Source organism: Tripterygium wilfordii, chromosome 17 (genome assembly GCF_013401445.1).
Source record: "Tripterygium wilfordii isolate XIE 37 chromosome 17, ASM1340144v1, whole genome shotgun sequence".
In the NCBI taxonomy this organism is placed as follows: domain Eukaryota; kingdom Viridiplantae; phylum Streptophyta; class Magnoliopsida; order Celastrales; family Celastraceae; genus Tripterygium; species Tripterygium wilfordii.
The window spans coordinates 2,631,634-2,641,416 of NC_052248.1; the positions used below are offsets into that span (position 1 = coordinate 2,631,634).

Below are 9,783 nucleotides of genomic sequence, written 5' to 3' on the forward strand. Positions count from 1 at the left end.
TTACAAATAAGTATACATCATGAAAACTGGTGCTCCACTTTCCAAACATAGTTTTTGTAACATCATCTACCATTGCACGGGTATATTTTTTATCTTTTAGAATTTTATTTCTTAGTTTTATAGATGTTATAGTTTTCTCTTTCAATTTCTTTGGTCAAGTTTTACACAATATGAGAAAAAGTAATTAATGTGAGTATGGAATTGATGGTTAATAATTATTTATCCATAATTGAAAAGATTTTACATTATTCATCAAATTTGCTTAAAACTTCACCAGTGATACTCGTTAAAGACATTGTCAGGCCTTCTAGTGGGGTTCATGTACACTTCACCAATTGATGACTTGAACACAACACGGCAAACTCTAGCATCCCGCTGCAATTATCACATTCTTGGTCTTGTTCACAGCTGACTTCACCATTTGTGCTTTTCTTTAATTAATCAACCTTACACACCAATCAATCATATTTGACAATTTATTCAATGACAATAATGGCCAACTTTTGTAAGAAGGCCCATTGCAAGAGAAGTACTGATTACACCAACACCACTGCTCTTCAAGTAAGGCAAGAATTCTTCCAATGTTGAATCATTTACAGTAGTGGCTATAACCAAGAATCACGTCAATTGCAGCAGACGACACTCATCAAGCACATATGTAAAGACATCCAGTGAAAGAACAGTAATGCCGATTCTATACGAAAAGACCAGTAATGCCGATGGAACAGGTCTTCCCTACTTCCTTGAGTTTTTAAGAGCAGGAATTGTAACATAATGATATCTGTTGTCACAACCAAGTAAAACCAAGATGAGAAATATCACTATATTCATAAATAAAAGCATTAAGTCACCGACAAATCAATAATAGATGATATTAGAAAAATTTACAGAATGTTGATAACATAATTAAATATACATATACTATTTGAGCAACTAATGCAGAGATCCAAATGCAATTTCATGGCATTGCATGTATCATAAGTCCCTTTCCCATGTCATTCATAAAATTTTTGTGGAAGCGGGAGCGATACATGGCTATGCCTTGAAATATAGAAAACATTACTTAAGACATGAAAAATAGAAGAATTAAACATGTGAAACTAAATTAGGACCAAAAGGCATAGTATATATACCTTACGCATGCCTACACATTATGTATATTGGAGATGCTTCCACATCTGCATCATCTGATGAATAAGAGGACCAACTATGAAGTAGTATTGCAAACATTTTTGGGGACATTATTGATCAAACAAAGTTCAACTTTGCATTACAGAATTATCAACCAAAGCAATTGACGTTTACACACATGCACAAAAGAAGTGCAGCCATTGCAATATTAAATATTCATGAGAAAGATAACAGGAACTTATATAATGTCTTAATACAGAAACCATAAACTATGTAAAAACATCTAGGATTCATAGTAAACCATTTTCTTTAAAATCTTGGACAGAATAATCCTTCAGGAAATATTCTTTCCTTTCAAGCCATCCTATTGTTGGCATTCAGGGTCTACTTTGGGAGGATTTTATTGGAGTTGCTTGGCCTAGGCGGGTCTTGCAAGTAGAGGTTTAATCCTTTGTTTTGTCTGTGGGTTTTCCCCCTCCCTAGTATAAAAAAAAAAAAAAAATATTTGATGTCTACCTCTTTCTCCTTGGCCCTCCCATGCTGCTTGTTCTGTTCAAAATCAACCCACAATAAAACGAATTAAAAAACTTAGCATGTCATGTTTGAGAATTGATCAACCAAACCACAATACTAACAAACTTACAATGTCATGAAGAGTTTGAACCTCGCCATTAATGGGATTATTTTCTTCTCGAGATCTTTGACTTTTTTTCATCACGTGGGAGTTAGAAATGGTTACAAAATGTATGGCATCTATCCAAACAAAGAATAACACCCCTCTTAAAAAATACAAAATCCCTGACTGGGCCAAAAGCAATACTCTAATGCTTCAAGAAAATAATGGAACTGGTAATCAGCCAAATCGGCTCCTACCATTTTTCTCTATATTAGAAAACACGAGCTTTGTGGGCATTCAGGATGTCTTGAAAAAATAGTACGAAAAAAATTACCTTGCCATCATATCCTCGCCATGAAAGAACTTTTGGTGCTATGTATGTTGGAGTTCCAATTCTAGATTTGGGTCTTGAATGCAGCAGAGATGACTGTATAACAACTAAGAGTGATAAATCATAACTGAGAAACAATAAAATGTGTTATCAAGAGGATGAATCAAATATGATTTTCATTTCGAACCTTCGAGTAACCAAAATCACAAATTTTCAAGCGTGGAGCAGGGCCTCCATCTAGCAAAGTGTTTTCCAGTTTCAAATCCCTATGGAATATTTGCTGCAAAAAGGAAATATAAACCAGGCTACATAAATAGACATCGATATAATACATGGAACAGTGTAAGTATTATTGGACTCCTAAGTTGATTATACCATGGAGTGACAGTAATTGACACCCGAGATCAGCTGCTGGAAGAAATACCTAGCCTGACATTTAAAATGGAAAGAAGAACAATACCAGATCATTACCAAATAAGTGTCAACAAATACTAAAACAAAAATTAAAGAAAAGGCGAGAAATTGTTAACCTCATCTTCACTAAATCTATCGGCATTGTAGATTCGCACAAATAGCTCTCCACCAGGAGCATACTTCATCACAATAGCCAAATGTGTGGGTGTTAAAATCGCCTGCAAACAAAGCAGAAGCACAAATTAAATAAATTGATAAAAGGATAGTTGAAGCATCATTGAGAAAGAAGTACAATTAGGAGATGGGAACCACTTACCTCCTTGAAGCGGATTATGTTAGGGTGCCTTAGTAACCTATGATTTATGATCTCCATTGCCACATTCTCATCAATTTGCAAAAAATCAACAACCATGCATAATTCCCCTACATCAATCTCATTATTTGGCTACTCATGAAACAGGGGAACATGGATAGTAATACATACAAAAACTATTTTGTGACGTCAATTTTCAAATTGCCAAAGGTGAACACCATACTGTCACAATAGGCTAAAAGATACATAATCACAACTATTTTTCATCATAGAAATGCAATGATAAACTGACAGGAAAATTGATACACAATAACCCAATGCACATGCTGTAAATGATAAGAGACGCACACATCAAACTTTCTACCGAGATTAAATTATCAGAATAATAATAAAATTGGGCAAGATTTGAAAAACATACCTGTCAAAAAGCTATAGCACATTATTATGAATTAATAAAAGAAACATAATTAGGCCACATGTGCTTTATAGTCGGGGTAAGAAAAGATAGGTTGTTCAAATCTGCCTTGTGCAAAATTGTTCTTGCAAAATCTGCCAACAATTGAACCCAAGCATCTCCAACAAATGTCGTAACTGCAAAAAATTAAATAATATCTAAAACTTGAATGAGCATACCTATGCTAAAGTAGTTGTAGAATACTCCATCATAACCATTCATTTTATCAGGCAACGCCCCCACAAATTCTACACCCTGTAGTCATGAAAAAGTTTCATCCAGTCATATATATGACGATGAATCTAGCACCATGCATCAAAAACATAAGATAACTCCATCAAAAGAACATAGTTTCAACAAAAAAAATCAATATATGACAATGAATCTTCCCAAAATTAGTATTATGCCAGACATAAAAATCTTCCCAAAATTGATACAAAACAAAGCAAAGAGAAAGAAATTCAAAACCCATAACATCAAAGCCGATAAACCTAGTATCAAACCAACCCAATTCATATCATTCAACGCAAAAACCCAATGAAAATATGCCGGTATGTATTCCTCACGAAGACACAAATATGGACATATGCAAACAAACACTCACACAAACAGAATCAAAAAAATGGAACCTCACACTTAAATTCTTATCAACCAATAATCAAACAAATTAAATATATGACATGTGGTTTTACCAGTACATACGAAAGGGGAAAAAAAATCAAAAGCGACAAACTTCAAATTGAAGGTGATACCTCTGTGGGCCATGAAGCGAAACACAGGCCCGCCATTACTTGGAGGACGACCCATGACTTCTCTTGTAAAACTATCAAGGGAGAAAGTGAGTGCTCGCAAAACCCACCTTGGATTACGGATTTATAGACTTGAATTTCAGAGGGATATGGAAGCAGAGAACGGGAGTAGCAATCGGTTGCAATTTTCGTGGGCTATGGAAACCGAGAAGGAAGCAACACCGGGAGCAGCAATCGGTTGTAGCTTTTGTGGGCTATGGAAACCGAGCACGGAATCACCAAACGAACAACAGCTCCGTAGAATCAATTGCAAATTTTGTGGGTTATGGAACCCAAGCAAAGAAGCAACAAACGAACAGCGTTCTTATTGCCATCGGGCATGTTTAATTGGGAGATGGGAATAGAGAACGGGAGCAGCAGAAGTAGAAACGGCTTTAAGGTCGTGCGTTTTTTTTTTTCCCCTTCTTTTATTGTCGCCCGACACGTTCTATTGGAGAAAAGATTATTGGAGAAATAAGAGGAGAGCTGTGAGAGCATCCGAAAAAGAGGTAAAGAAGTGTGGAGAGTCCACGTAAGACGAAACATAGAATTTTAGCATGACAGGTGTCAATAAAATAGAAACAATTTAGAGCCTCTGCTTTTATATATAGTATAGATAGATATAGATAGATAGATAGATATAGATGCTCGACTTTAGACAGGCCCAATGTAATATAACTGACTGACCAGCCCAATGAACCAAATCAGGCTAAGGCCTGCCACTACAAGAAGACCTTCAAGCTAGGGTACGGGTAGACTGAAACGAGAGGCTCCTCCAAGACCCGAGGCAGAGACACCAAAGAAGAAGAAGTTGTAGTACCAAGCAACTCAGGCCACCGGAGACGACGAAGTCCATCAGAGACTTTAGCAATAAACAGGGGCTTTTAAAGAAGAAGTCTTTGAAACAGTTGAGACTTTTGGTGATGGATCAAAAGCTTGGTATATTTTTTCCAATTTTTCTTTCTTCCTCTCCTAAGTGTGGGTTTTCACTGTGATTTTCTTACTACTGTACTATTTTCGTAACACCCATTTTACTATAATTATATTTTCCTCTGTGTGATTGAAGATCTTTGATGTTTGAATGAATGTGTATATGCATATGCAGAAGTAAGAACTTACAAAAGGGATTATCCTCCTGCTCACTTCATGTTCAAAATAGAGTCCTTCTCTTTACTCTCTAAGGCAGGGATGGAAAGATATGAAACTGGTGATTTTGAGGTTGGGGGCTACAAATGGTTGGTTAGATCTCTCTCTGCTTGTATTTGTTGTTACCAACTGTTGTTCTTTTCCTTTTCTTTTTTTTTTTCTCATGGATTACTTTCATAAGGAGGAAAAAATGCTTCTCATTGCTTTTACTATTTATGCAGGAGCTTGGCATTCTATCCAAATGGTAATAAAGATGAGAATGCAGATGGCCATATCTCCCTTTATTTGGTAATCAAAGAGACAGAAAAGCTTCCAGCTTGTTGGGATGTCAATGCCAGTTTCAAATTCTTTGTGTTTGATCATATTCGAGACAAGTACTTGACCATTGAAGGTTGATTGCTCTCTCATAATTCTTATCTAAGAAGAACAAAGAAAGCCAAACCATTGTGATTTTTTTTTTGGCTTACACAGAAGCTCACTCTATACAGGTGTTGATGGTTCTTCAAAGCGATTCAATGCGATAAAGACTGAATGGGGATTCTCTCAATTACTCTCCCTAAAGGCTTTGAAGAATGCATCTAATGGATATCGCGTTGGCGATTCATGCATGTTTGGGGCAGAGGTTTTCATTGCCAAATCTACTTTCAAATTCGAGCGTCTTTCCATGATTAAGTGCAGTGGTAACAATGTCATGACTTGGAAGATAAAAGATTTTTCAAAGTTAAATGAGATATATTATGACTCTGAAGGGTTTGATTTTGAAGAATCAAAATGGTATGACTTTCTCTATTTGTACATTCATACTTCTTGATTGAAAAGGAGTTTTGCACTGACATATTCTTTTTGTGTCCATTTTTACTGCATCCAGGACGTTTAAGCTCTTTCCAAAAGGTAATCGGTGTGCAAAGGGTAAGTCCCTTTCCCTCTATTTTATGTTGGAAGAGACTGGAAAGCTTCTTCCTAGCCAGAAGTTATTCGTCCAATTCAAGCTGCGTGTGAGGAACCAAATTCAAGATTCTGCTCATGCTGAAAAGACCTGTAAGACTAAGATTATTAAGCATCGCACTTTTGTTCTTCCCCCCAATATAAGATTTTTATCAAACTAGTGCCGGTCTTTTCTCTGAAAAGATGGGCATAAACTGTTTTCTGTGAAAGAAAAACATCTACTTTGAATTAACATGGTAAGCAAAACAACAATTTTTTTTGTTTATTTTGTCAATTCTCATGGTGCATGCATTGTTAATTACATCCCTAATCCTCCTTTTGTCATCAAAGGTGTTGATCTAGTACTTCTCCTATAGGTAGTGGTTGGCTAACCTCAGGCGAGGACTGGGGTTTTGTTGATTTTATATCCCTGCATGATCTTGAGAACCCTGTTAAAGGCTATATCAAGAGTGATTGCTTGACGGTTGAAGCAGAAATTCTTCACATGTCAGAATTGTGAGTTTACCTTGAGATTTCTATTTAGACTGTTTTTGGTGACGAATGGAGAAGATTATCAAGAATAGGTCATGTCCGTAAGAGCAGAAGGTGTTCATAGACAAGTGTTAGCAATTTTTTGGTGGTTGTTTTTGTGAACAGCTTGATATCTGTAATATTCCCCTATGTAATCGTTCGAATCCATTGGTTTTGCTACCTTTTCAGTTTATGTACATTGTATTAGTTGAAGCCTAACATTTACAAGAGATTCTAAGTTTCTAAATGAAAAAAGTGAGATAATGCTGAGAATCGGGAAGAGACTGAAGTAACTGGGGAGAAAGGACTTGGCTAAGCAGAAAAGATGTTTGCTAGTCTAATATGCGTATACCACTCCCTGTGGAGAAAGATTGAATTTTTGTTTTCTTCCAATGTCAATTGATTTTTGATGAACAAGACGAATCTTTTGTCAGTTTGGCAAGTGAATTTGAATTGAATTCATTTAAACTTGTCACAAAAACTGTCATTAAATCAAGAATATGGGTTGCTTTGGTCTTGGAATCAAGGTTTTTAGAGCTCACGAGGGGTTTTAATAACATCCTCAAAGGTTCAGGGTTCAGAGGGTCATCACAGCACATCAATTGACAAGTCTTGACTGGTTTCACAGACCCGCAGAATTGGTGCCATTCATAACATAATACTAACATCCCATTATATTAAACAGAAGTTAAGTTGGAACAAGGTGAATGCCATCGGCATACCGATAAAAAGCCAGGAACATATTATGTTCTAAGACTAGTGCAGAATAAACTAAAACATATATGAATGACTTCAAACAGGAAATAAAGAAAAGTTCTTCGGCAGGATTGGCTCAAAACGCATTGACATTCCATTTCTTCTAAAACAACCTTCACACTCACCACCACAGCTTTCTCAACATTGAAGAGAAATGCTGGACTTGAGACAGGCTAAAGTGGGTTCTGTTCATCTGTTGGTAACATTTCTCTTATCTAAGAGGAGTGGAAGAAAATAGAAAGAGAAAAAGTCTTGGATTATGAATTCATCAGATCAGATCCATGGACAACGGCTAGTTAGCCTTATTTATATGTGAGTTTGTAAAGCCCACAAACGGCTATGTTTGTTGACTAAGATTGAGATTTAACTTCAGTCTTCAAAAGCCAAAACACTGGGCCAACGTGTTATAGCTAATCAACTAAAACAGCCCAAGGATCCAAATCAGGCTAAGGCCCGCCAGTGCCACTACAAGAAGACGACCTTCATGCTAGGGCCTGGGCAGACTGAAAGGAGAGGCTCCAAGACCTGAGGCAGAGACACCAAAGAAGAAGAAGAAGTAGCACCAAGCAACTCGGGTTTTCTTATTAACGGGGGCTTCATCCAACTCGATAAAGAAGAAGTCTTTGAAACGCTTGACGCTTTTGGTGATGGATCTGTTGGAGAAAGTCCAGTTAAAAATAACAACAATATTCAGTTTATAAAGGGTAAGCCTTCCTCCCTTTAATAGGCCTTTTAGGGGAAGGACCAAGGACCCAACTTTATAAGATGGTATCGGAGCAGGCCGTTGTGCACTCGTCCGCGATAGGAAGTGCAAAGGCTTGGTATATTTAGGAAGTGCAAAGGCTTGGTATATTTTCCAATTTATTTTTTCTTCGTCTCCTAGGTGTGGTTTTTCACTCTGCTTTTCTTATTACTACCCTATTTTCCTCTGTTTGATTGAAGACCTTTGATGTTTGATTGAAGACCTATGATGTTTGATAAGAAGTGCAAAGGCTTGGTATATTTTCCAATTTCTTTTTTCTTCGTCTCCTAAGTGTGGTTTTTCACTCTGCTTTTCTTATTACTACCCTATTTTCCTCTGTTTGATTGAAGATCTTTGATGTTTGAATGAATGTGTATATGCATATGCAGAAGTAAGAACTTGCGAAAGGGATTTTCCTCCTGCTCACTTCATGTTCAAAATAGAGTTCGTCTCCTAAGTGTGGTTTTTCACTCTGCTTTTCTTATTACTACCCTATTTTCCTCTGTTTGATTGAAGACCTTTGATGTTTGATTGAAGACCTATGACGTTTGAATGAATGTGTATATGCATATGCAGAAGTAAGAACTTGCGAAGGGATTTTCCTCCTGCTCACTTCATGTTCAAAATAGAGTCCTTCTCTTTACTCTCTGAGGCAGGGATGGTAAGATATGAAACTGGTGATTTTGAAGTTGGGGGCTACAAATGGTTGGTTACATCTTTCTCTCTTTGCTTATATTTGTTGTTACCAACTGTTGTTCCTTTCCTTTTCCCTTTTTTTTTCCTCATGGATTACTTTCATAAGGAGAAAAAAATGGTTCTCATTACTTTTACTATTTATGCAGGTGCTTGGCATTATATCCAAATGGTAATAAAGATGAGAATGCAGATGGCCATGTCTCCCTTTATTTGGTAATCAAAGAGACAGAAAAGCTTCCAGCTTGTTGGGATGTCAATGCCAGTTTCAAATTCTTTGTGTTTGATCAAATTCGAGACAAGTACTTGACCATTGAAGGTTGATTGCTCTCTCATAATTCTTTCTAACAAGAACAAAGAAAGCCAAACCATTGTGATTTTGTTTTTTGGCTTACACAAAAGCTCACTCTATACAGGTGTTGATGGTTCTTCAAAGCGATTCAATGTGATAAAGACTGAATGGGGATTCTCTCAATTACTCTCCATCGAGTCTTTGAGGAATGCATCTAATGGATATCTTGTTGGCGATTCATGCATGTTTGGGGCAGAGGTTTTCATTTCCAAATCGAGTTTCAAATTGGAGCAACTTTCCATGATTAAGTGCACTCGTGACAATGTCATAACTTGGAAGCTAAAAGATTTTTCAAAGTTAAATGAAAAATATTATTACTCTGAAGTGTACTATTTTGAAGAATCAAAATGGTACACCTTGCTCTATTTGTGCATTCATACTTGTTGATTGAAAAGGAGTATTGCTCTAACATATTCTTCTGCGTACATTTTCACCGAATCCAGGAAGGTTAAGGTCTTTCCAAAAGGTTATGGGCTTGCAAAGGGTAAGTCCCTTTCTCTCTACCTATCGTTGGAAGAGTCTGGAAACATTCTTCCTAACCAGAAGTTATTCGTTGAATTCAAGCTGCGTGTGAGGAACCAAATTCAAGATT

General features: G+C 36.7%; 3 protein-coding genes across 4 annotated transcripts; 2 read left to right on the plus strand and 1 right to left on the minus strand.

The window, feature by feature from the left end:
- Positions 1-335: 335 nt before the first annotated feature.
- Positions 336-4,138, minus strand: LOC119982470 (serine/threonine-protein kinase SRK2A-like). The gene is made up of 11 exons (XM_038825859.1): positions 4,012-4,138; positions 3,439-3,514; positions 2,809-2,915; positions 2,609-2,710; positions 2,454-2,507; positions 2,266-2,358; positions 2,082-2,174; positions 1,775-1,884; positions 1,648-1,680; positions 1,134-1,178; positions 336-781 (listed from the first exon to the last, which is right to left on the minus strand). Exons 1-8 carry the CDS (start codon positions 4,045-4,047, stop codon positions 1,867-1,869), a joined length of 579 nt encoding a protein of 192 aa, XP_038681787.1. The 5' UTR covers positions 4,048-4,138; the 3' UTR covers positions 336-781; positions 1,134-1,178; positions 1,648-1,680; positions 1,775-1,866.
- A 559-nt stretch (positions 4,139-4,697) lies between these two features.
- LOC119982469 (MATH domain and coiled-coil domain-containing protein At3g58250-like) lies at positions 4,698-6,876 on the plus strand. 2 transcript variants are annotated; one of them, XM_038825858.1, is made up of 6 exons: positions 4,698-4,986; positions 5,153-5,286; positions 5,415-5,584; positions 5,682-5,967; positions 6,062-6,231; positions 6,495-6,876. In XM_038825858.1, exons 2-6 carry the CDS (start codon positions 5,246-5,248, stop codon positions 6,635-6,637), a joined length of 810 nt encoding a protein of 269 aa, XP_038681786.1. In that variant the 5' UTR covers positions 4,698-4,986; positions 5,153-5,245; the 3' UTR covers positions 6,638-6,876. The 2 variants fall into 2 exon arrangements, with proteins under 2 accessions (XP_038681786.1, XP_038681785.1); XM_038825857.1 differs by having other exon boundaries at positions 4,700-4,986; positions 5,153-5,282.
- A 1,515-nt stretch (positions 6,877-8,391) lies between these two features.
- LOC119982998 (ubiquitin carboxyl-terminal hydrolase 12-like) lies at positions 8,392-9,777 on the plus strand. The gene is made up of 4 exons (XM_038826635.1): positions 8,392-8,401; positions 8,723-8,851; positions 8,989-9,158; positions 9,256-9,777. Exons 2-4 carry the CDS (start codon positions 8,763-8,765, stop codon positions 9,576-9,578), a joined length of 582 nt encoding a protein of 193 aa, XP_038682563.1. The 5' UTR covers positions 8,392-8,401; positions 8,723-8,762; the 3' UTR covers positions 9,579-9,777.
- The last annotated feature ends 6 nt before the right edge of the window (positions 9,778-9,783 follow it).

Bases quoted from the DNA above. Each gene is read 5' to 3' on its own strand.
- LOC119982469 (XM_038825857.1), top strand. The intron at 5,585-5,681 runs GTTGATTGCTCT...CACTCTATACAG, and splicing joins CAAGTACTTGACCATTGAAG to GTGTTGATGGTTCTTCAAAG. The intron at 5,968-6,061 runs GTATGACTTTCT...TACTGCATCCAG, and splicing joins GATTTTGAAGAATCAAAATG to GACGTTTAAGCTCTTTCCAA.
- LOC119982470 (XM_038825859.1), bottom strand. From the start codon at position 4,047: ATGGCGGGCCTGTGTTTCGCTTCATGGCCCACAGAG. The intron at 3,515-4,011 runs GTATCACCTTCA...TCATGACTACAG, and splicing joins TCGCTTCATGGCCCACAGAG to GGTGTAGAATTTGTGGGGGC. The intron at 2,508-2,608 runs GTTAACAATTTC...TTTAAATGTCAG, and splicing joins ATAGATTTAGTGAAGATGAG to GCTAGGTATTTCTTCCAGCA.
- LOC119982998 (XM_038826635.1), top strand. From the start codon at position 8,763: ATGTTCAAAATAGAGTCCTTCTCTTTACTCTCTGAGGCAGGGATGGTA. The intron at 8,852-8,988 runs GTTGGTTACATC...CTATTTATGCAG, and splicing joins GAAGTTGGGGGCTACAAATG to GTGCTTGGCATTATATCCAA. The intron at 9,159-9,255 runs GTTGATTGCTCT...CACTCTATACAG, and splicing joins CAAGTACTTGACCATTGAAG to GTGTTGATGGTTCTTCAAAG.